Source organism: Cygnus olor, chromosome 3 (assembly GCF_009769625.2).
Source record: "Cygnus olor isolate bCygOlo1 chromosome 3, bCygOlo1.pri.v2, whole genome shotgun sequence".
Lineage (NCBI taxonomy): Eukaryota > Metazoa > Chordata > Aves > Anseriformes > Anatidae > Cygnus > Cygnus olor.
In genome coordinates this window covers 114,659,528-114,685,411 of record NC_049171.1, presented here as the reverse complement: position 1 = coordinate 114,685,411, position 25,884 = coordinate 114,659,528, and the positions used below count along the sequence as shown (strand labels likewise).

The window sequence follows — 25,884 nt, the reverse complement described above, 5'->3', positions numbered from 1 at the left end:
GAGCAGGTTTTGTGAGGTCAATATTATGAACAGGTAGGGTAGGAAGTCTTTGTAAGCTTCATTTCTGCAGGGCCTTCTTTGCTGAGTTTTAGTGACAAAAAGGAGCGAGCTTACCCTAGGATTTTAAGAGCACAGATTTCTAATAGAATTTGGCAGTTCAAGGGCTAAAGAAGCATTTTAATCTTTTGTGCCCACCCAGTCTCTATACAAATGTAAATATGTCTGTCTTTAACAATTTGCCAAGAAATGTGGTTTTAATTTGTTCGCAGCAATCCCACTCCCTGCAGCCCTTTCAGAGTCAAGTCACAAGTCTGGCGGTGCTTTGACGTTTTTCTCTGTCATGGTGTCATTGTTTATATGATGTCTGCTTCTGCTGTCCTCCTTTTTATGCCTGGAATATTTTTCTTTAATTATTTCACTGCCTAAAAGGAATTTGGGATTACTAGACAGGATGAGAGCAGATTAGCTTTTTTTTTTCTTTCTTTAACAAGTTCTGGAGTTCCCATAGGAAATAAATCCTATTCCCAAAACAGACAGGGTTTTTTATTTTTTTTTAATTAACTAAAATTATTAAGTCTAATAAAGAAAATAAAGGAAGTATCACCAGTAATGGCTGAGTGTCTTAGTAGTATATGGAGTGCCCATTGTTGTTATTTATGACTCTCTTTGCCTTCTATTGTGGACTTACTCCAGCCTTAGGGAGTTTACATCACTCCTAATAGCAAAAGGCTCTCTGGTTCCCACAGAGTCTTTCAAAGACTGACTCATATGCCTTATGTTAATTGTTCAGCTCTCAAAATACAGCACTTACAGGGTGTGGTTCCAAGGGGAAAATCTACTGTACTTAGAGGGCATGTACAGAAGTGTTTCACATGTAAATCATTTTGATTTTTTATTTTTTAATGCCTTAACCCTTTTCTGTCACTACATTATGCGATAAATTATTGGAAAACAAAATAAAAGCTTGACGATAGCGTAGTAAGGGAATGTGTTCGCCCTTCAACTCTGGCCCATTAACTTCCACTCTGACTCAGCTCAGAAGCGAATTGGCTTTGTCGTCTTTGCCCCTCTCCGGGGTCTGCTCATCACACGCTGCAATGACTGCACATTCTAGGCAATGACCCTTCCCTGCTCATATGGGGATCCAAGTTAGAACTGAGTTACTGTCTACCTGCAGTAGTAAGGATGTGTGGACGGGAACTGTCCACAACCCTCCTGTCTGCGTCGGCAGATGGGATTTTGTACAAAGTGCTGCTTTCCACCCATTGTTTACCACATCTAGAAGAATCATCTCTGTGGACTGGTGATCCTATCGCAGTCTGCCTCCCTGAGGTTTTCAGCTGAGGACTGAAGCAGATGTAATGTAATTAGCTTCCCCAGTTACCATAAATCACAACGAGGGAAGTTCAAATGCTTCTGCATGTACTTCTCCGGCTAAGTAAGAGTGCTCTCTGACTGCTGCGGTACAGAATTATTGTGCAAGATCCTTCAGTCTGAGCAGTAATGTTACTGGAAATCAGAATAGTTTCTACAGACTTTAGAGTCTGTGCCTTCTAAAATTAACAAAGCTCATTAGTATCTCAATATTCCCTTTCTTAATAGTTTACAAAATACAAAGGTGTTTTAAGTCAAATGAGGGGCATCCATGTCTCTAGCAAGAATAGAAGCAGCAATTTATCCTTCAGATTAAACTAGTTAGGCTTGGCTTTTGAGGTTGAAATCACGTTGCAAGTATGTCCCATATGTTTTGTGCCTACTGTAAACACACATGTTGCAGCATTAGTGCACAGAACTTCATGCGTCTGTTAATACACACAAAAAGATTTGCACAATTTGCCTCTGAAATGAAGGCTCAAAATAGCTGTAGTTTTTTAAACAGTCAAAATGGCCTTTTTTCTTTGCCTGATTACCCTCTTTCTGCTTACAAAACAGGAAGCTGATTGCACTGACTTATTCTTCTGGAATAGAGGTGGGATTTACCCCCTTCTCCTATAAAACTTAAATAAAATAAAATGGGCAGGGCTTAGTCCTGTGTAAGTGACAGGTTCCTAAGCGGTGTTCCAGGCAGCAGTCATGTACATGCTTTGGCCTCGTGCCTCTGCTGTCCCTCTGTGCTTCAGTTCTTTCATACCGCCTGGCTCCACTGCACTAGGTTCACAGTGTAGATTGGGATGGCATAAATAAGCACGCCCTACGTTTGACGAGCCCCAGTCAGAAGTTGCATTATTCAGGCTGATGAAGAAATGTTATCAAAGAAAAGGAGATATACAAAGCCTCTTCTCTTCTTGACTTTGCCACGTTTCTTTTCCTCCTCTCCCTAGCCTCAGAGATGATACTTTTTTGAAGTATGCAGTTGTTAATAGTAAAGTCAGCAAATGGCCATTCCCTCATTGAGATCCTTTCATTGTGAAAGGAAATGCTCACAGCTTGAAGAGAGAGCATTTTCCTTCCCTCCCTCTCGCCTCAATCTCATATTATATAAAACTATGGTACTGCTGTTAGCTGAGACCAGAAAGAATTCCCCTGTTGTCCTGTAGTAGCCAACCACTACAAGCTGTGAGCGTTTGAATGTTAGTATTAAAAGTTTTAACCCTTGCCTTCTTAAATGAGCAAGTAATACTCTGTATATTTTCTGTAAGTATGGAAAATTATGGGAATTCTTCTGAGAATAAGAGTATAGACCACTGCGCCAGTCAGTCTCTTCAGAAAAAAAACTGACAAACATGCTCCTGTCTGCAACAGAGATTCCTGGCATTTGTCACAGTTTGAGCCACAAAGATGTCAAATATTTGCCAACAGTTTCCTCAGATGGTTTGGAAAGCTACATCCTTTACATTGCAGTCTTGTTTGTTTGCGGTATATTTTAGCATATGAAATATGTTCGCTGGGAGTCTGAAAAGGGAGTGAACTGACTAGACTCCCAAATATTAAAAGATTAAAAATAATTCTGTACTTAGCCATTTCTCTTAGACTGCTTGGATCAAAATAATAAAGAACATCTGTAAGTCGTAGTATTAGAAATGGAGCTTAATGTTGAATAATCATAGCTTGATGTGTCATGTTTTAAACCTGTGTTTTCTTTTGGAGCAGAAAGAAGAAGTTTCCAGTGGGACATCTGAATATTTTACTGAATCTGCTGAGAACAGAAAGCTTAGGATTAGCCTGAACGAGCAGATAAAGCAAGACATCTTGAAAGAAATGTATGTCACTGTTGTTTCTAAGCTGTTACATTTATAATCTGATAAAATTTGGGTAAATAGAGTCTAGCCTATGGAATAAAATGTCAAATAGTATGAACTCCTCTGTAAAATATTATTTGAGATTATTAAGAGACTACTCCTCTAGTCTGAATAAGCACATAAAATGATCTTTGTTATTTTGTACAGCATGAAAAAAGCTATTACAACCCACGTAGATATCTCACATAGCATGCGGCAGAACCAAAACAGGGTGTTTTTTTTCTTGAAAGCAGCTCTGAGCCAAAATAAATAAGTGATGTTTGAATCTGGTGAAAAACACTTGCAAATATATTTTTTGTTCGTTTTGAGAGTCTGCAGCATACCACAATATTAGTCTGGATCTTTGGACACAGCTGAAGAGTGCCATGTACATGTGGTGTAGTGGATGGGGAGGGCGTGTGGGTCAGCTGAATGTTTTGCTGGTCCTCTGCTGTACCAGGATGCCATTGGTACTTGCACAAACTGCCAGTAGTTCCAAATGTTCACTACATCAACTGTGGAATCAAGGAATTGCTGTGACCCCTGTCAACTTTTATTTTAACCTGTGTTGTCTCATCTGTGATGTCTTTAGAAGGGAGATTAGATTTGGAGGCATGCCAGCTCTACCTATTTCGTAAGAGCTCCCTTTCCATAAAGTTAAATATGTCAAGTGGGGAACTGCTTGGTGTCAGCAGACCAGCAGAAAGCAGCCCCAGCATCGGAGGATCTATAGCAATATCTTTAGACTCGAAATCTTAGAAAGGCAGCTTCAGTACTTGTGCATAAAGTTCATCTCACAGCCTGTGTGAAGTGTAGATTTGGAGGTAACACTGCTGAGGAGCGTTTACATACTGACACTCCATCATGTCCCTTGTGATTCACTTTTCGTGTATAATTCCTTTCAGAATATCATCTGTGTGCGTTACCTAAGTCCTTCCCAGATGAGCAGGCTTGATATTAGATGAGTAGTGGTTAACTTTAAAGCAATGCTTTGAAATGTCCTGGGAAAAATTCCAGAGGAGCGTTTCTAAACTAGAGATTAGAAACTCACACAGACGCACACACTGCCTCTCCCCCTTGCCCCCCTCTATTCTTTAGATATACATTACGCATACGAATATATGGGAATGGTTTGAAATCATTTGGGCACTTATGAAATACTATTTTATCTAGCCAGTTTGGGAAGGAATTCAATATACTTATGCAGAGTTGACCTTTAACATTTGTAATGAATCCAGTTCTGCCTCTTGGAATAGAATGTGAACTCCTTTGTGGCTTAGTCATTAATAAGTAGGGTTCCCCTAGTGCAGTGGAAAATCAGATGGATAACTCTTGATATTATCCACACTAGACAAACATTGCTGCTTGTCAAGATGATATAGAGGGATTTTTTCCATGTTCAGAAAGAGGGTTGCCCTAGTGGTCTTTCAGAGTTTGTAAGAAGGGCAAATTGAGGCAGTAGAGATTCCTTTATATTAAAAACAAAATCCCCTTATATTGCAGCGTGAAAAGGACAAAGAAAAGGAAAAGTACCATGAGCAAACCCCAAACCAGCAAGGACTCCAAGAAAGTGGATCTTGGCTCAGTGGACTCACAGACAGAGAACAGAAAGAATGACTGTCAAACTTCCACCAGTCCTCAATCTGAAGTGAAATGTAGGAGTATAGGACAACTAAAGGATTGCATAAATACAGCTGAGAGCAACTTGGAGCTTCCTATTTTAGAGATGGAAAATAATGTTAATCAGAGACAGCCAGAGGATACTAGCAGCCAGCGAAAACCTCACTCTGTGGAGCGGTTGAAGTCAAGACTTCTAAGCAAGAACCCTCCTTGTAGCTATGAGTCAGCACTGCTAGATCCAAAACAAAATCAAAATGTGACCAAAACACAACAAGGGAGTTGTGGTTCAGAAGAAAAGTTAGACCATTTCAAAAAAGCATCCTCTGAAGAGGCTACTTTAATTCCTAGCAATACCGAAATGAGTAAGTGCAATGATGGTTGTTTAGGTCTGTTGGAGGAGAAGACCCCACTTAATTCCAGGGTGTTTTCTAAACAAGACTTAACAAAGACTGTGTCTGATGAAGAGTCACTTACTTTGGGAAAAAACCTCTCCCAGCCTCCTTCTGTGGGGCACAACGTAGTGCAGACAAACCAAAATGAGCCAGGCACAACCACCAAAGAATTACCTGCCATGCCTTCGTCATCTTGTTTAGAACTGCAGCCTGTGCCTTTGGAGAAGCCTACCCAAAAAAGGAAAAAAGAGGGTGAAGATGGTCTCAGGAAGTTAAAACTACGAAGGCTTAAGAAGTCATAAAGCCTGAAATATTACCTCGATGGCATGGATGGACAGCCAGATTTGTGTTTGGAAAGTGTATATAAAAAGTAGGAAGCAATTCAAAATAATGAAAAATAATCTTTAAAAAGTCCAAATTAGATAAACTTTTAAAGAAAAAATACTTAACTAAACATCATAGCTATTTGGCACTGTAATTAGATAATTCTGTTATGTCTTTTGACATTAGACCCATAAATACTGTACAAATCAGATGTAATATTTATAAAAGGAAAAATCTCCTATAAAATATTTACTAAGCAGAATTTCAGATCTCTGTTTTGGTACTATTAAAAAGTCGTGACAGCTGATGACAGAAAAAGTTAAAATCACTTTTATAATCTGTTAACAGCTGCAGTTATCCATTTTTTTGATGTTTCTAAACACATGGTTTATTTTAGTAAAAATTAATCCTTTTTCTGCATTAGGAAGTTTGTGGTTTATTCATGTGATCTTTACAACAGTAAGGCAAATTGAGGTTATTTCAAATAAATCTTTAACCAGATTTTAATATTTCTGATAATTTAAGGGCCACTTTTCAGTGGGCTTTCCAAATAACTATAGTTTGTGCTTGGGCAGTTTTGACAGGAATGTGTATTTCTAAGGTGAGCTGTGGATACGAGTGATCATGCATTCACTATTTGGAAAAATGAAGATTATTTTTATGTGTATAGTCACCTGGATTTGCAAACATTGCTGTTGGGGAAAGTTCATACATAAACATACATACACTTCTTTATGCACTCAGGTTTCACAATCAAGCCTTGTTTGTGTGCAAGGACAACAGTCTGTGCTTTTCAGGTGTTAGCGACCTGAGTTATTTTTTATTTTAAGATACAGGTAATTTTTAATCGTATGGTGTTTTTTAATAATGCTTTTGTAAGTTGTATGCTAATGTGCTAAGGAACTGTAACTTCTTTCATGTTTGTATTTTTAAATGGTTAAAATAAAATTACAAGCAATTTCCTTTTGATCATTCTCTCAAAATCAATGTGAGCACAGACGTTTTATATGAAGCAAATTTTGCAGAATTCTTACAGACATACACTTACTGTTGTGAGTAGCTTTATTTAGTTTAATAGGAAGATTCACATCCGTAAGTGTTAGAGTTGGTATGTAGTACACGTTAGAGAGTTAGCAACTCAGCAGTTGACAGCAAAACACTGTCAGTTGAATAGCATCTTTTCTGCTATAAAAAAAAAAATCTGCTTTTGCTGTAAATGAAAAAGATTCTGCATGTCTGCTAGAAGACATTTTCTCTTTTGTCTTTCAGCCTGTTTGCATGATGTTTCTCATAATGCTTTGCAGTAAGGTTGCTAATTCTTACCAATCTTCAGGCTCTGCAAAAAGGTCTTCCTAGTGACAAGCGCAGTGAAGTCTCCAAATGAACCTGGGTTTGGAAGAAGAATAGCCTGAGGTATGTTTACTCGTCTTTTCTATGGGCTCAAGATACTTTGCTAGTAAGGGAGTAAAAAGCACCTTTTTAAAGGACTTAAAAGAGGTGTAAGGAAATTTAATTAATTTTCAAAAAAATAAAATAAGTAAAACAGTCATTTGATACTTTATATTAAACTTTTCTGGATGGTTTCTTTAAGTCCCTACAGTGCATAATTAATAAAAATAAGACAAGCATATATTGTAGTTATTCATGCGCAATTTCGTTATTTCTACCTTGCTTTTCACCTGGATCCCTTTGAATTTTCCATGATGTTCTTGGTTGTAACAGAAACCTACAGGAGAGGTTTAGATGATTATGTGAGAACAGACACATGTTGAGCTCACGAAATTACTTCAGTTACTCCTTTTCATTTTATTCTGCTTAGCAAAAAGATTCATGCTTGCTTTTCCAAATTGGCAAACACACTGATTGTTCCTGTGACAATTGCTGACAGACTTGAGCAAGTATGCCCCAAATTAGTACTCCTAACAGTTTTGGATTTTGAAGCTTCTATTCCTCTTGCCCCTCTGCTCTCCAAAAGAATTTAATTCCAGTATTAGAAAAGAGAGCTCTACCACATATAGCTTGTATTATAGAATACCATTGCTATTATTATTAGTTCAGCCTTATAATTACAAATTAGTTTTAATTGTAACTGAGCAACATATGCAGCCTTACAAATGGATGTCGTCATATGTTTATAGGGAGCTTGGGTAGACAAAATCATTATCTTTTATGTAGCTGAGAGCATTTGATTTTGCATTTAGGATATTTTGTTATGGTACTTACAATGCTGTTTTACGTAACTTTACTGATAGCATGAAAACATTTTCCTTTTCAAACAGTGATATTGTAACAATAAGAAATGTAGGGCTGGATTGTTTAGAGGGTTAGAGCCTACAGATTGTACAAGTGGACTTTTCAAAAGTGCATGGTTGCATCAATTGTAATTACTGGCTTGTTAGGATCCTAGGCTCTTTTGAAAGACCCACTGCTTTCTCTATGTGTATTTTGAGCTTAATTACTTTGAAAAGTTGTCTCTTGGATCCTTTCAGAAATGCAGTTATTTAGGGAAAAAGCTTTGAACTCGTTGTTTCTGGACTATAGATGGTGTTGCTGGTCAAAATTATTCTTTTTCTCCATATAGCAGCACTACTATAAAACTTTCCCGTTTGTAAGCCTTATGGGTATTTTATGTGATTCTGTGATAATTGAACTGTGTTGTCACCATATGCCTCTGTTATCTTTCTGCTTTAACCCCAAGGTTCTTCTCCTGTCTTCTTTTTTTTTTTCTTTATCTACAGTCCACCTGCATCCAGATCACTGACAGGTGTGTGGTCTGACATCCTCTGGAATTGCAAACCTGATTTCCAAGTCAGGCTTAGGAACAAAAGGAAAAAAAAAAAGCTGGAAAGTGAGACCGAGCAATGTAAAATTAGCAGTTTGCAAGTCTTGGCCCAGGCTTGCTATTACAAATTTGCTTCAGAGCAGCATTAGCATACCCTTCTATTAAAAGTTTTAAATATTTAAGGCTCTATTCCATTCTGAAACTTCCATTGAAGTGCAGAAACAATTTCTTCTTCTTTTTTTTTTTTTTTGGAGGGGGGAGGTTGTTGTGCGTTATGTTTGTTTTCTCATTTTCGGAGCTTCTTTGAACTCCTCTGAAATATGTGTAGATCTGAGGAACTGACTGGCTAAAGCTCTCAATGGAAGTTTCACACTGAAAGATACAAATTTATCTATTTGTCTTTAAAAAGAGATAAATGTATTTTCCAAAACAGCCAGTGTTTTTTTTGTTTGTTTTTCTTTTGACTCGTCTGGTTAGTTTGGTCTGTGCTAGTTGCCGACAGTGAAACAATCCTTTCCTAGCCAAACACTTTCTAATGTGTGCAGACTACCATTTGCATTATTCGTTACATTGAGATAGTTAAAATATTTGTTAGTGAACTTTTGTATTTAAACACACATCAAAAGCTACACCAGCCTTTATTTATTTATTAAAAGAAAGCAGCTGATGTAAAATCTCCCTTGCCCAGTGCTGATCTGTAGGAAAATGGTAACTATCACTAGAGTTATTCTGAGTAATAAACTTTGTGCTAGTTCTGATACTGTCAAATTGTAGTTCTGCATGCTAAGGTCTGCAACATATGCTAGCATGTTGTTACCGCTGCATAGCTGCATTTCGATGTTACACTTAACTTGAATAATGCCAACAACACCTGTTTCTAACAAAAAAGGAAAATTTTAAGAACCCAAACTTTTCATTGCTACAGAAACTTTTGTCCAAGTGAGGTGTTAGTTATTCTCCCTGAGGCATTTATTTTGGCAGTGTGAACTTCCTTCCCTCTCACAACTCCGCATGTGTGTCACATTCTTTGAGTTTTAATTGACATTGTTATATCATTATCTCATTGGTTTTTGAATGGATAATTATTTTTTTTAAGGAAAAAAATGGATATTTTTTGTTTGCATTGAAAACTAGTTGAAATGAGAATGAGGTAAAATGTAATTAGAATATCCCAGATTGTTCGTGTTATAAATAGTTATCTGCTTGCTTATATCAGTACCTCATAAAACATTTCCTATTGTATTAAAACACTCCAATGCAAGCTTGAGCAAACAGAGTTAATAGTATCAAGAGTCTTTGAGCCAGCAGTGGGAAGTGTGGGTTGGCCTCAGAAATTAGCTGTAATAAAAGGCACTCCTCACTTTGCTTTCTGCTTTTTTTCTTCTCTAATAAGCATCAACTAGCATCCAAAAATCTCTGTGAATGAGAAGATGGGGATGGGGAAGAGCAGCACATCGAGCCTTTCATCCAAGGGATATCAAAGCATTCTGCAGCTGAACCTGGGAGGGATATGAATATGCTTATTTTGACAGTTGGGGCAGCACTGAGAGTAAGCAATTTCTTCAAGGTAAAGCACGTTGGGTAAGGAACTCGTGCTGCAAATTCTTTCATCAACTTGTTCAACTGTCTTTGAACAGTTCTCCCTCCTTGTTCACTCTTTTATTCCAGATACTTTGGATCCTGGTAGCACATGACCTTATCCCTTCCACAGTGGCAATAAGGTGACATTTTTAGATTGGGACTTTTTGTTTGTTTGTTTGATAGTGGCTTATGCTAAGAAATTGTAAAATAGTTGTTAAAACGATGTAGTGTCCCAGGGCATTCTAGCTATAACCCAGAAATTGTCCAGGCAATTAACCTCCACCATCCTGCCTCCTTTACTATACATTGCAATTATTCTAGAGTTGGGAATTGGCTCCTGTGGGAGCTGACAGTGCACTGTTTGTGAATGAGAATTTTCACTGATTTTTTTCCATTTTGTCAGTTAGATCCTGTAGTATAGCTGAGACAGCCACTTTAGTTGCTACGTCAGTAGTAGGAATTGGTAATCTAGCTCCATAACTGCTTTATTTGCTGCCAGAATAATTGTCTTTTTGATTATGCATCAGATCTTTAAAGAAAAGCATCTAGAGCTATAATTCTAGAGATGGGCATGCCCCTTTTTAATATTAATATGATCTCATAGTGCTAGAATGAAAAGAATAGAAGTTTATTTCTCCACCCTGTAGAGAAACTGGTTGAGACAATTTGCACATCACAGAGAAGGCGCTCACTGGGAGATCTGGGCTGGAACTCCGGTCTGACGCCCTGTCTAATACCACAGCACTCCACTGCTGCCCCACTGCTAGGTAAGCCATCTGCTGAACCTCGGTGGCCAACAGACCTCTCAGAACCTCTTTCCTCCTCCACCCCCAAAAGTTGGAGTTAATCCTTGCACAGCTATTGCTCTGTTTTTTGTTTATTTTTCCTCCCCTGTTTTGGGAACAATAGCTGATCTTTAAAAACAAACTCTGTCGGCACTGGTAAACAGTAATTGTGATGACCACTAGTGCCAATACTGTTAAAGAGGAAGTTGAAAAAATTCTTAAATATCAAGCAACTGTTAGTATCTTGCTTCTTTTAGAAGGGGAGGGGGAGCTTATGCAATCACTTCCATCTTCTGGGGAGGAAAAGGCTGGATTTGGTACTTCCCTTGTCACAACTTCTCATCTTCTTTGCAAACACTAATAGAAGAATTGTCTGTGCCTTGTGACTTGTTCCGGGGGACTCTGCAAACGGCAGGGGTAGCGTTCCACAGCCTCTGAACAGAGGAGGAGGTGAGGCTGCTTTAAGCAGGATGGCTGGAGCAGCCACACCGGGGATAGCGATGAGACGCTGAATCATGCAGTCTTCAAGGAGCAACAGAGAGCACAACCTTGTACATTTTCTAGCTAGGCAGAGAGCTGAGTAACAATATTAACTCTTGCTGTGCAGGTGTCTCAGTTGCTGCAAGAACAAGTGGTGTTACTGTGGAGAGAGAAATAGTTTCCTCGTGAAACAGTTTGAGGATTGCTAGTCTCATATTTAGGCCCTGAGCCAGGCTTCACTTGCTAGGCTTTAAATGTACAAGAGCTGTCTCGCTGTCATTTGCTTGTATTAACAATGCAGAAATAGCTGTTCCCAAGGCTATCTTTCCCCCAGTGACATGAATATGTTGGAGTTGAGGCTGACGTAGCATGCATGGTCAGCACCTTTTCACTAGTCACCTCTAAGTAAGATGGGCCCTTTCCATGCGGAGGTGCAGTGACTTTGATGTGGCTGCATTCAGCTCATGTTGAACCAAACCCAGATTTGAAAGGTTCAATTAGCTCTAGCTATAGCAAAGCTGAGGGTGCAAAGAGGAGTAATTTGTTTTTAAGGTTCTTATATTTAAATGGCAGCTCAGGAAGCACACATTTTTCGTTCTTAGATGGCTAAGGATCCAAAGAATAAACACAAACGAACAGCAGGAAACTTCTCCTGACTAAACAGAATGTATCTTCCCAGAATAGTAAACTGTGAACTGGCAAAGTACAGTTTCCACAAAAATACATGTGCCTTGATATTCTAATGGGAAAGCCTTAAACTTCCACGTTTCTATTTATTTTCATCACAATGGAAAACACTCCATATACCAACCCCCAATTTGGTGGTGGTTCTGGATTTTGGAAGACTGTTTTTTTGTAAATTCACCAGTGTAAATTTTGAAGCTACCACTGAGATACGAGGATATAATTTTAAAATATCTTTATAGAAGTTTAACAGAATTCCCTCACTCTTCTCTCTCCCTGTACAACTTGTACTGCTCTAGTTTTATAGCACTATGATATAGCGATGAAATTAGTTATATAGGAAAAATAGGTTGTGTATGGAGAAACAGTGCAATAACAAAACCTTTGCGTGGTCAGTATGGTGGCTTGTTGCCCTGGAAGGGCTGGAAATAAATAAATTAGTTAATACTGTGCTCAAAATTTTAAAAACATTTTGGAATTTGAAGAACCCAGCTTTTGCTCTATACAAAGTCTTTGGAGCTCTGAACAGCTTTGTCACTGTATTAGCTGATTAAGTCTAATTAGAATTTGACCCTGCATGCTTTGAAGTAACCTGTCACAAACATTCCCTGAGACTAGAAGAATTCCTAGTTGTTGTTTTCTTCTTTTGCGTAATAGAAGGGTTTATTCCTACAACTTCAGGTGTAAATGCTTCAGTCACTCAGAAGCAGTAGTTGGCTTCTGCATCATTGAAAGCACCATCTCTGTGAACAGTGGACTTGTAGAGGAAGATGGCTAATACAGCATTCTAGTACAAAAATCCGTTCAGTTAATAGCCTCACTTTGTGCTTCAAAGCTGGCTGGAAGACTCCATTATCTGTAAGTGGCTTTTTTAGACATGACTCGTTTGCTTTATTGCAGATTGTAGAAGTCTGGGAACAAAGGGAAAAAATAGTTGTGGGATTTGTTTGATTAAGTATTATTGAAGTGGTCAGATGAAGCTAATCTTGTTGACTTCCTGTTCAGCAAGCAGTAAACTGATGATTCTCCAGTAAAGTTATGTGGCATGCAATTGTGAAGAGTAAGAGCAGTACCCCTTTCAAGGTAGTGTAGCAACAGGTTAGAAATCTCATTTTAAAGTGGGCTTGAAATAAAAAGTAACACTAAAGAGATTTTTAACAATTTTTTTTAAGATGGCTGTAAGAACAGTACAGAACAATATGTCTTGCACTCAGATTATTTTCAAGTGTTCATATTACAGCAATCTTATAGTATCTATTTACTACAAACAAATATGGAAGAAAAGGCCTGTGTCTTGCAGTGGAGTGGTTTAAATACAAGGAGGAACCCAACTACTTTATATTATTTTCCAGGTAAGCTTGTTACATACTGTTAATTTTCTCCTTCAGCTTTAACAAAGCAAAGTTGCAGCTTCATCAGGACAGCATGCTGAAATAAAGAGCAGGCTATCATACAGCTGGCCCATACTTCCACACCCAGTCCCTCTAAAGTGGGAGGGACGGCATTAGTTAAACATTAAGCCATTTTAGAATATTTTAACAGTTTAGTTTATGCTTCTCAAAGCACTTTTTGCCCACTAGGAATCATCATAATCTATGGATCCTTTCCCATCCAGGTCAGCAGTTTGTACCTTGCCTAGCTACTTAGATTTGGTTACTATCTGGTGGTAGCTCATTGGCCCATGCCAAGTAAATAGTTGCACAATTCCAGTCACATCATCATTCTCTCAAAAGTACATGGAGGTACATTAGGCAAAAGACACTGAGAACAGACACTGAGAACAAGGGACAGGTTGCTTTCAAACCCCTTCAATTTGGTTTAAAGCCAGCCAGAAACACATAATCATCTAGCAAGAAACCTGACTTCACCAAAACCAGTGGCAGGTCTTAGAAACACAGACCAACACTTGCCACTGTTTTTGCACAACTGACTAGTCAGGAGTGCCTCCAAAGCTCAATAATCTCCACGCTGATTTATGTTTTCATACAAAAAATTTAATAAATATTACTTTTCAAGATTTATTGCCAGGAACAACACATCAAAGATGCATTTTCATATAACACTAATATCACAATACAAGGTATCTTCATGATCTCAGTGGTTAACCACTGAGATTACTATGTTTATAAGCCTTTTGATCTTAAACATTGTAATAGCACTTTGATTTCCTCACTTGTTAAGGCGGGCAGTGTAATCTATGGCAAACCTACACAGTGATCTTACTGGACATTCTACTGTTCAAGTATTCAACAACTAGCTTATTAGAATACTCCCTAAATGCAGTAGATTACAAAAAAGTCAAATCTACAAGTGGTTCAGTAATACATATTCATGGTGAAAAAAATAATCAGAATTTACAAAATAAGATTGCTGTGTTTCCAACTTCACGCGCTAATTTGATATTTTAATTACATGCAACCACTCACATTTCATCTACATAAAGTAATAGCTCAGTTTTGTTCCCTTAAACTGCTTCTTAGCAGATTATCTGCCTGTCACTCGTTTTCAAGTCTAAAGCAGCAAAAAAAATTTCTAGTCTAATTATCTAAACTGCCTCAGTCAGTAATTACAAATAGTCTTAAAGTGATACTATGGAAGGTGTTTCAAACATTTGACATTGTACAAAAACCAGCATCAAGGCATGAAAGCCCATCCTATTAAAAATAAACTATTTTAGAACACCTTAGTTTTGGCATATAGGCAACATGTAACAAGAAAATAAATTCAAAATAAAGAAGCCACAAGCTTAACAACGCTATCAAAAACCTTCAACTCTAAACACATACATATAAATAAAAAAGGAATGATATTTTAAGGCTCTTGATTATTAAGTTAATAAATCAAATATACACAGTGATTAATAAAAAAGAATTATTTACATATCTATACAAACTTCTATTTTTGACACATTTTCCTCTTTAAATTCTTCATTTACCAGCAACTGCTGACAAGTTCCCCCCACCCCACCCCCAACAAAAATACAATAAAAAAATAAATAATAAACTTATTTTTGATAGTTGCTGTGGTTCTGAGCTGCAAAGGCACTTTCAAATACAGAACTAGTTGTACGTCACCATAAAACCAATATACAAAAAACTCAGATTCAATAAATATAAATAAAATGTATTATTCTAAAGAAACTGTATAAATTGGGACATCTGGCAGAAAAAAAAGTTAACACTAAGGAAGAGTAATAAGGCTATGTAATACCTTATGAAACATTTCCATGATGTATCAGCTACAGCTGAATTTACATTAGGGCACTTTTGACTAGTTTTGCATAGATGTGAAATGCAGCACTTGGTATTCCAGCCAACCACAGCAACTATCATTGCCAGTGTAAGCCAGCTTGTCAAAACTTAAATTAACACAGGGATTCTAAGTAAATAATAGCCTTAGACTCAAATATTACACAACAGTTTAAGAACTACAAGCTCTTGAGTGCCTTTATAATGATATTTAAAGGCCCTGCATGGCAGCACCCAACTGTCTGCTATACAATGTACTCCATTCTATTTAAACTTTGTGCACTTTCCAAGTCTCTGTTGTCTTGTTTATTTGTCCAGTTTGGGTGTTTTGTAGGTGTGCTGTTGGGTGGCTTTTCATCTCTGTCTACCAAAGTGTACGCTGGCTGCTTGGCAAATCGGGCCTTCTGCTGGTGTTTGTCCATGTCATCTTCCTCCACTTCTGAATTGTGCGTCCTTATTTTGGCGATTTTAGAGTTTTTGTTTTCATAGTCTTTAATTGGGACAGTATTTGCTCCGTGTTTCTCGATGGGGTTTTTTATCTGGTTCAGCTGTTCCCTTACATTGTTGGTAGTGTTGTCATCAGATGCTGTGTGAGTATGGCTGCTCTGCTTTCTGCGTTTTCGAATGCACCAATAAAAAACAGTTACCAGGCAACAGATCCAGGCTACTGTTAAGACTGAGCTCAGTAATGGCACCAAGAAATCTGGAAGAGATATGAGACCAGTTAACCCTGCTGCAAACAAAGTGTTCCAGTCAAGGCTTTTCACAAAGAGGAGAAATCTCAGTTCTTAAGCCTTATTTATACACTGGAGTCCAGACAGTAATGTAAGGATAACCTCAGCTCTTTTAGAATACAGGGTGTTTAAAGTGAGTTTAGTATTCTGAGTGCTCATTGACAGCCCTCATGGAAAAAGTTCTCCTCTCGCCCCCAGAGCCAGTCATTGCAGGCACTGCTGCACGGCCCTACCATGGCTCTCCTGGCCTGGGGGGTCAATTGGCTATGCTCCCACTGAAGTCATTTCTCCATTTGTGGCTGGCCGTAAGATGCCTCTGCTTGCCTGGTGCTATAGGGGAACTAGTTGCATGCTTTTGACATTTAATTCATCACAAAGGACAGTGTCATCACCCGGTCAATACATTGGAACTTTCAGAGCCAGTTAGACTTCAGTTCCTTTCTTCCTCCTTGTTTCTCCATGGAGAGGGCTGTAGACCTTTTAAGGGGTTAAGCCACTGTTCTAGAGCATTTGCAGAACTTTTTTTTTTTAATGTTATTTAAAGTAGTAAGATCCTGGTGCAAAACCTTGTTTCCACTTAACAGGGCCAACAGGCAGAGAAACTCAGAGTTGCTACAGATCTCAAAAGTAAGAAAAGCTTCACCTACTTTGAAAGGCTATTCTAGTCATGAAGAGCATATGAGTTCTTGGAGACAGGGAAAAGCTTACCTGTTTTGTTTTTAACTGGTCGCCGTTGTACTCTGACTTCTGCGACTGCAGCAATTAGCGTGTTGTTTCCATCACGCTTACTGACAAGGTCAATAATCTTATCTGTGATTTCTTTGATTGGGTTTTCATCTTCACCGATATCTTCAGCAGACTAAATAAGAAGTCATACAATTAACACCAAATGCCAACTCAGATGTGTGGGTAATCTACTATTTATAAGCTTTCACAATCAGTTAAGCCTCTCAGTACTTTTCACACTTAAAACAACGACCAAAAACAGAAACAAAACAAAAATCTCAGCCACAGGCAGAAACTCATATTGCAAAATTTCTGTCCTCATCCTTAAAACAAACAAAACAAAAAGCAGTGCTCAAGAGAGCATATTGGAAAGTGTTTTAGTCCCCTATTACAGTTGCTAACAGAGGGTAGCTTTCAGGTATGCACATGTAATCAGGATTTCTTCCCTGTTCTTAAAAGAGAACTGGGATGGAAACTGAACCATGAGAAGTACGGACAAAGCCAGGAATTACAACTTTTATGAAATCCACGTTATACTTATATCCAAGCAATTAACTACTAAGACATTTAAACATATTCCAGGAATACTTACAATAGCAACATGTATTTCGTTGTTTGCCAAGTGTGAAGGCTCGCAGGTAATATAGATAGAATATTCAACAGAAACATTCTTCAGAATATTCAGATTCCTCAATTCACTGCAAATGTGTTCTGTGGTAAGGCCCTGGAGGAGACAAAGTGTTATGTTTTTTTTTTTTTAAATATACATGCACATGAATACACAAAATTATTTATATCTATACATAAATATATACAGTGATATATGCATTTTATTATGCATATAAAAAATAAAGTATACTGGCTTACATCAAGGCAGAAGAGAGTTTGCCCTGAAGTAACAGTTCAAGGTAAGGGGGTGAGGGTGTAAAATTCCCTCCAAACCAGCTTTTGTTCTCCTCTGGACACAAAAACATTTAGAGTAGAAATTCGTATTAAGCCTTCTATACCTTCTGTTTTCTTTGATAATGAAGGAGCATCAGCTTTTACTGTACTTTTAGCAGTCAAGTAGGTTGTTTCACACTAGGAAAACAAGCACTTGTGGGCCACAGCATACTGAGTTATGTTTGGCTACTTACTGGTGCCATCATTTCCTTATTAAATGTAAAGGTGATGTTGGCACAGTTGTCCTGGTAGTAAGAATCAGGATTGCATTTGGTCTTCACAGGTTGTTGATTAGAAGGCCAGCATTCACCAACTGCAGCACAAGGGTGAGTGAAACAGTGGTCTTCTTTAACAGGAACACAAGCATGTCCAGATGGGCATTCGTTATGACCTTTGGCATGTATTACACAAGGTCGAGGACCACACCAAACCTAGAAGAGAATAAATACTGATATAAGTAACCGTTAGTTACAGAATGAAGACAATATAACGCAAAACACAGCATAATTGTACCTTAGAACAGGTGACTTTTCCATTCAAGCACTGACAGGTATTACAGTCATCATCCCACTTAGCCCCATCTGGCATTACTCGGACAGTGGTAATGCAAGGCCTTCCTGTAACTGAAGACAGATTTAATAGAGCTTAAAAGCTTGAGAAAAAAAGTGGAAAAAAACCCTCTATTTTAAGTTCCTTTAAACCCAGTGATAAGCTTGCTTCTTCAATGAAGATGATATTTGCTTTAAACCAACAATAACTAGCTTGCTTTAAACCAACAATAACCTAGCACTCCTCCCACCCCCCATACAACCACAAAACTGTTAACATGCAATTATACGGGTCTTGCTACAAGCAATATAACCAGCTATGACATCTGAAATACCTTCTTGGCATCCTGGACCACTGCGACCTGGTGGACAAATGCAACGGTAACCATTAATTTCATCTATGCAAGTAGCCCCAAAGGCACAGGGTGAAGACTGGCATTCATTGATGTCTATGATGAGAAGGAAAGAGAAAAAAAGAGTTACTCTGTAATATACTTTTATTTCAACAGAAAGAAAACTTAAGAGGGATTCGCCTACTGGAGCTTTATGTTTACTTTCTAGTGTCTACCCAGGGACAGACTCTTAGCAGCACCAGCAACATCTCTGAACAAATTCTTTGAAGTTTCTGCTGCATGGTACTAACAAAGATCAAAACCTGACCCCTACGGCTACTTGAGCTTTTCAAGGGCAAGGACACATTCCTTCTCACACAAACATGCATCCTCTCCTTTGACAGAGTCTAGTTTTGTCTACCTACTCAATTCTTCAACTGACAGCAGTGTTAAACCCCTTTCCGGTTGTATTGCTACTACCAAACTTCTATTTCCATGGCTGTTACTTAAAAAAAAGTATTAGTGTCCTCCAATCTGTAATTATTAAATTACAGGGAAGTACGTACATCACCTCAGGGCTTGTAGGTAGATTATTAATTGACAAGGTTTTTGGCTACCATGCTTTCATGTCAAACACAAACCTGTGCCACACAAACATATTCTAACTGGGAAGACCATCTTGAAGGGCATTTTGCCCACCAAGAGGCTTCAGCTTTAGCTGAATGGAATTCAACATTTCTTTCATTTTCAGTGTAATTCCTGCCCTTCCCTACATCCTCTACAGATCTGGATATAAGTACGGAAGACATAGGACATCTATCATAAATCTGATCTACCACTTAACTCAATTAAGTTGATTGTCTTGCAACAAGATTTAAGCAACAGAAAAATCAAAGAGCTATTGAAACACTTACTGATCCTGCAGTCAGGACCTGCGAAGCCTGGGGCGCACTCACAGCGGTACCAGTTGTCTCCATCCACACAAGTGCCACTATTGTAACTATAAAGAAAAGTAATTATGTGTATTAAAAAAGCACTACAAATAAATAGAATCTAGAATTTTAAGACAGCAAAAAAGCAAAAGATGAAAGACAAACATATTAAACTTACCAAGGATGAGGACTGCAATCATTTGTGTCTGCAAAGCGAAGATAAACAACGTTAAACATGCAGACTTTGGCTAATACAACTCTACTGTCAGTAAGGAATGACTGAACTTCCCCTAATGCCCAAGTTACACGTAGCTCAACTTTAACAAAAATATGCTGAAATTCTCCACTAAATTGATTCCAGGCTTCCACCACAAAATTTGTTAACTACATTGTGGAACACATGTACACAGGAAGAGATCATTGTAAAAGAATCTAACAGGGAAAAAGTGGAAGCAGACTGAGCTGCTGGTAGAAAAAGAATGCGGGGAGAAAACAAGACAACATCTGTCTCCACTTAACTCATTTGCAACTTTCTCATGCCCAGGTCAAGGCTCTATCACATAAAGTCATTAAAAACAAAGATTCAGGTGATGCTAAAGCCTACATCAAACAAGCTTGCCCTTCTGGTTTCAATCTCAACTCCAAGAGCGACAGGATGAGCTAATGTTCTCATCATGCAACACTCTGGAGAAGTTCAAGCAGAGATGACTTACTCTGAGTACACGTGGGTCCTTCCCAGCCCTCCTTGCAGACGCAAGTGAAAGAATCCCCACTGACTACACAGGTACCTCCATTATGGCAGGGGTTTGGCAGGCAGCTGCTGTTCCTTGCTGTAACAGAAGTGAGATTTGCCACTAAGTTATTAGAAAGCCCTCAAATCTGAGCCAAGAGGAAAAACTGAGGTCACAGATTCAGTGCTGCATCTGCTTCCTGGTGATTATGCAGGGTATTTACCTATATTACAAGTGGCTCCTTCCCATCCTGCAGGACACATGCACTTGAAAGTGTCCCCCTCATCATAACATGTTCCTCCATTATTGCACGTTGCTTCATCGCACTGGCTGTCACCTATGAAAAACCCAAACTATCCTTAATACCTGTGCTTTCTTAATACAATGCAGCAAGTTTAAGCATTGTAACTGAGTACGCCTGTTATGTTTTGGAAGTGCTGAACTTACGGGAGTGGCATGTTTTTCCTTTCCACCCATTTTTACATTCACAGAAGAAATCATTGACCAAGTCTCGGCAAGTTCCTCCATTGTGGCAAGGGTTTTTACTGCAGTCATTAATATCTAGATATATTAAGGAGAGAAAAAACAAGCTAAGCAGTGTTTACAGAATTGACAAACACTTAATGCCTGAAAGGTGCCTGTTCTATCCCTAACTTTGGCTTGAGTTTCTATCATGGATTAAATGCTTAGGTCAGTATATTAAAGCTTTAAGCGCTGTCATAGACATGAGGAATATTTCACCTTGTTCCTCCAGTTTGTTTTCATTTTGTTTCAGTAAACAAGAAGTGAAAAGATCTATTATGTAAACTATCCTATCAGTCAGAAGATAGGAGTTGAGTGCTTACTCTTATCCTCAAGACTGAGGAAACAAAACATGACGTATAGATATACCCTTCCTAAAACAGTATATTCTACACTAAGGGTTTCTTACAGGAAGTTAAGGGTACAGCAAAAAAATTGAACAGTAGGAGAGCCAGGTTCTACTCTGAGGGTGGTGTGGTAATTTGGGTTTAGTTCTCATTCAAAGACATGTGACTCAGTGGAAAAAAGATGACACTGTCCTCTGCAGCCTTTGTAGCAAAGTTTATGTTAAGTTGGCATTGTTTGCTATTGTCTGAAAGACAGTATGGGCCATTCTTTCCTGATACATCTCCAAGAGTTCTTATTGCAAAGAATGGTTAACTTACTTGTTTCACAATACGTTCCTTCCCATCCATCACTACAAATACATTTGTAGGAGTTGATGCCATCGATACAAGTGCCACCATTTTTACAGGGGTTGCTCTCACAGTCATTAATATCTGCAACAGTTTGGAGGAGAGGAGGAAAGAAGAGGGAAAAAACAACACATCAAACTGGAAGTATAGCTACTGGAATTTATCTTCTCATTGAAGACTATTTGCTGCTACTCCCACTTCTTTTGAGAGGAGGGGTAAGCAAGATAAAAGTTAATAAGATAAAAAGCTCAAAAACAATGCAGGGATGAAGCAGTGAGCCCATCACTCAGCAATTTACTACTAAAAAGTAAAAATAAGAAATCAGGAGTCCTTAAGATCCTTGTTAAACCCCACTATTAGATACCTCAGACCTTGTATATTTTTAAAAACCTTATGTATACAATTCAAGGCCAGAAGGTTCATTAATGTGAACTTTCCCCAAGGCCTAGCAAATTCCAATCTGCCTCGCCCAACCAGGATATGAAAACTTAACAACAGTTCCAAGGTTCAGTGCGTTAGAAGAAGAAAACCTTTAAGTAATCTGGAAGGAAAGGATGGAATAGTTTTCCAAGAACAGTACGGGACAGTAAAACATGTCTTTTTAGCTCTTACTCTCATGACAGTAGGTGCCAGTGAATCCTTTGTTGCATTCACATGTAAATTTTCCACCTGCTTGGCTCTTGCATTTTCCATGAGGACCACAGACATTTGAAGAAATATAACGAACCCCTTCTGGTGTGCTGTTAGAAGCTACTGCCACTGTACAGCTGTCAATTACTGTAGAAAAAACAGAGACCTGAGCGAGGATTGCCCATTCTATCCGATTTCTTAAATTAATAGCAACGTCTTTATTTCCAGCGATGGAAGTTTAAAAGACAGGCATATGCCTACAGCTTTACAGTAAAAACACAATACCAAGTATTTGTGCATAAAATAATCAGTGTCTTATCCAAAGTTAGCTGGACCACTTCCACAGCCAAGAATATATATACAGTAAAGTGGCCTATTTCAAGCATATGCTTTACATATCCTTTTAAAGAGCTGCTATTTACAAATAGCGCTCATCTTTTCACACAAATAGACGCATAAAAGAGGGCAAAATTCAGGCTCTTTATACAAAGTCTACTCCACTCATTCCCCTACTGCAGCTGCGCTACAGCTTTGGACAGGGGACAGGCAGAAACTGTTGTCTGTCATTCCCATTCACCTGCAAGGCAACACAAACCTTCACAAGGAGTTGTGCGGCAGTGATCTTTCAGGTGGGAGCAGTTTTTGCCTTCATAGTCTTCAGGGCAGTTACAGAAATAGTCCATAGCAAGATTGAAGCACTGGGCGCCGTTCTGGCAAGGATTTGGCTCACAATAATCTATGTCCAGCTGTAAGCAGTGCAGAAAAAGGAAAGGGAAATAAAAATGGAAAAAAAAGAGGGGGGGTAAGAAAGGGGAAAGGCTGAGTGAGACAGAAGTTTTATCATAGCTTTCCCTCACTGTGACAAGCAGACATTGTGGAATCTGACCTTTTTATCTACTGCCTCAATGACTTGTTCATAATGCACAGAGTTTAGTTAGACTTGCAACTATTTCAACAGACAGCAGTCTTGATATTAAACAGCCCCTGAAAGTTAATAGTTAGCATGCAACAAAACCCGACATGCAAACACTTGCAGTCTGTTCAACAAAAAAAAGAATCTTCAGCAGCCCATGAGAGTTTTTTGTTGGTTTCTCTCCCACCCCCCAATATATACTAATCAGTCACTTTCTTGGCAGGCTGACAATGATATCAAGCACAACTTATATTATGGTTCACTGGATGCAAGGTATTCAGTGAACAGATCCAAAGTGCTGGTAGAAACACCACTGGCTGAGGGCCTGCTTTTCACCCATGCTTCTTACCTGACAGAGGTTTCCTGAGAAACCAGCGGGACACAGACATTGGAATCCATTGATTTCATCCTGGCAGTGACCCCCATTCATGCAAGGGTTACTCGCACATTCATTGATGTCTTTCTCACAGTGATCTCCTGCATAGCCAGGTGAACAGATGCACCGATAACCATTAACCAAGTCCTGGGAAGGAACAAGAAAGTTTAAAGTTAAGGATTTTTCCTCTTTCCTTACATATTTTCATTAGAGAAGAGGAAAAAAAGAGTCCAGAAACATATGTTGGCATTAGACATTGTAGGAGTATAAGAAACTAGCTCAAATTAAAACAAAGCAAGAATATTTAGGTGGGAGTGGGTTGCAGAAAAAAAAATATACATCTATACACATACACCAGCCAGTAATGGCTTACTTTCAGAATTTTGAGTAGGACACATTAGTCTACTTTTTAAAGCAAAATATCTATATTTACAATAGATAGTTTATACAAGGTGCCCATTCACTGGTAACACTGGCAGTGAAAATGAGTTCTTTATTGCAGTTATATTTTCTGCCTTTGCTATTCTACGCATAGCCCTACATGCCCCAACGTGCCATAACCTCTCCCCTTAAAGCAAAGAAATTACAATTTATACCAGTTAATTGCTATTTTCCACACTACTTCTGTTGAGACTCAAATGTTTTAGTTACTGGTGCAAGTCTCTGGCAAGCCAAAATAAAACAAGAATGGCTTACCCGACAGGATCCTCCATTCTGACATTGTCCACGACAATCATTAATATCTGCAATAAAATTAGTGTAGTTAGAAAGCAAAAAATTTACAGTAGATAGAGTTCAAGTTTCTTTAAAACTGCAGCTAGATAAACCTTTTGTCAAGTTTCCTGCATGCCTTCCTTGAGATAAGGTTATTATAATGGGTGGGAACCTTTCCCAATTCTTTTACTAGAAATAGTGAAACTTCACATCATTGTTTTACCCGCTTTATCGGAATATAGCTATGTTATGGACTAATGAGTTTGATAAAATTGTGTATTTTCATTCCACACCAACTACTCCCTTTCTAAAAACATCAACTGCTGGGACTCTGCCTGATGTTTAAATGTGAGCTTAGAACTCAGTGGAGTATACACATATACACACACAATTAACCTGTAAGAAACCAGAGGATATAGACACTTACTTATATCACAGTTGTGGCCAGACCAGCCAGTAATGCAGTCACAATAGTAGCTGCCAATCAGGTTCCTGCAGGAGTTGGCATTGACACAGGGTTTGCCCTCGCATTCATTCGCATCTGAAAAACAATGTGAATGGCCAAATGCAGGGCTTGTAGCGTAGGAAGAGAAGAAAAAAGTCGACAGTGTTTTCACAGCAATAATCAGCAGTTCATTCAGATCTAAAAAGAACTTGCAATATACAGCTCGGATTAGCGTGACTTGACCAAACAAAAGTCAATCATACATCAGCTTCTGAAGTCTCTTTCAATTTCTCTGCAATTAGAACATACAGGCTACACTAATTATTTGATAATTACCCAGCCACTCATTAAGAGTAACTTCCCCCCACACACACATCTCAGTCCAGCATTTTGAAGGAGGAGTGCTGCAGCCTGGTCATTGGGATTAGCGTGTTGTGTAAAGAATGCGGACAGCTCATTCTTCGTGAGATCATCCACATTTTGGAACCCAGCTGTGAACTCCTTGGCCTGGAGGAGTTGACATGGCTGAAGAGATACAGCAACTTTCTCACAGGCTGAAGAAAGAAATACATGTGGGGGTGGGACTGGAAGGCACACGCATACACCCTCCCCACTTCAATACATTTATGATTTCAAGTATTTCTGTTTGGCTTAGTTAACTATTTCCTTCAGCATGCATCAAAAGAACTTTAACAGGAAGAAGCCACTCTATGCCTTGAGACTGCCCTAGGCCCCAGTCCTGCAAACACTGAAGTTTAGTTTTCTACATTTCTTAGGCTTTGGAACTATAAACATGCCTGAAATAAAGAGCATGACTGCCCTTGTCTGCTGGACAATGAACCTTCCTGCATTTCCCCACCACTCCCCCCCAGCACCTGGAGCAACACAGGATGAAGAAAAAAGGAGTTCTTACCTAGTTGGCATGTTTTGCCAGTCCACTGAGGTGGGCAAATACACTTAAATCCATCAACTAGATCTTGACAAGTTCCTCCATGACCACAGGGATTTGGAGAACAATCATCAATATCTGTAATGCAGAACAAGGAGAAGCTTAGCTCGGTTACCAAACAGGCAAATGTCAGTAAATGATAAATGATTGCTGCTACTAGGATTTTGTCCTGAGGACAAGACAGACAACAGGACTTCTGCATAGAATTTCTAGGTCTACTCCAATTTTTGGCAAAAAACTCCTTAAAAACAAAAAAAGAAAGAAAAGTAATAGTATGACAGGTGAGTTCAAAGTACAATGGAAGAAACTTAACACCCCTGGCCTTTTGGGGGTGGAAGTCAGATTTTGATACAAAGCAGTCTCTCAAAACAGTATTTTAACAACTTGCCAGAACACTACCCAAATTTTATGTTCTGCTTCTCTCCTAAAGCCATTGACCATTCTTTCCCCTCACATTTAACAAAAACCTCAGTACACGCAGAAGAGAAGAGGGTCTACCATGATATGAAATGGCTGCTAAGAACTGATGCTAAAGCTAGGAACTGTTCAGTAGGCTGCCCTGTATGTTTACCAGGGATTAG

At 38.7% G+C, this 25,884-nt stretch overlaps 2 protein-coding genes across 10 annotated transcripts in view; one reads left to right on the top strand and one right to left on the bottom strand.

Moving 5' to 3' along the window:
• Nucleotides 1-14,156, top strand: part of LOC121066831 (SLX4 interacting protein) — an 86,927-nt gene extending 72,771 nt beyond the window's left edge. For 4 of the 9 annotated variants that reach the window (XM_040550537.1, XM_040550531.1, XM_040550538.1 and 1 more), the window contains 2 exons: nt 3,091-3,200; nt 4,722-6,523. In XM_040550537.1, coding sequence (XP_040406471.1) covers nt 3,091-3,200; nt 4,722-5,532 — 921 coding nt within the window. In that variant the 3' untranslated portion in view covers nt 5,533-6,523. Of the gene's footprint in view, nt 1-3,090; nt 3,201-4,721; nt 6,524-6,823; nt 9,231-9,729 lie in introns of those variants that run through there. The other 5 variants (XM_040550539.1, XM_040550532.1, XM_040550534.1 and 2 more) reach the window with 5 other exon arrangements.
• JAG1 (jagged canonical Notch ligand 1) overlaps nt 13,854-25,884 on the bottom strand; it is a 36,396-nt gene continuing 24,365 nt past the window's right edge. Inside the window, exons 9-26 of the mRNA XM_040550523.1 lie at nt 25,268-25,381; nt 24,337-24,450; nt 23,892-23,938; nt 23,169-23,342; nt 22,502-22,652; nt 21,889-22,053; nt 21,247-21,360; nt 20,507-20,620; nt 20,283-20,396; nt 20,042-20,158; nt 19,507-19,534; nt 19,311-19,396; nt 18,400-18,513; nt 18,030-18,139; nt 17,711-17,947; nt 17,167-17,298; nt 16,557-16,707; nt 13,854-15,817 (exon numbers count right to left, since the gene is read on the bottom strand). Coding sequence (XP_040406457.1) covers nt 15,360-15,817; nt 16,557-16,707; nt 17,167-17,298; nt 17,711-17,947; nt 18,030-18,139; nt 18,400-18,513; nt 19,311-19,396; nt 19,507-19,534; nt 20,042-20,158; nt 20,283-20,396; nt 20,507-20,620; nt 21,247-21,360; nt 21,889-22,053; nt 22,502-22,652; nt 23,169-23,342; nt 23,892-23,938; nt 24,337-24,450; nt 25,268-25,381 — 2,540 coding nt within the window. The 3' untranslated portion in view covers nt 13,854-15,359. The remainder of the gene's footprint in view (nt 15,818-16,556; nt 16,708-17,166; nt 17,299-17,710; nt 17,948-18,029; nt 18,140-18,399; nt 18,514-19,310; nt 19,397-19,506; nt 19,535-20,041; nt 20,159-20,282; nt 20,397-20,506; nt 20,621-21,246; nt 21,361-21,888; nt 22,054-22,501; nt 22,653-23,168; nt 23,343-23,891; nt 23,939-24,336; nt 24,451-25,267; nt 25,382-25,884) is intronic.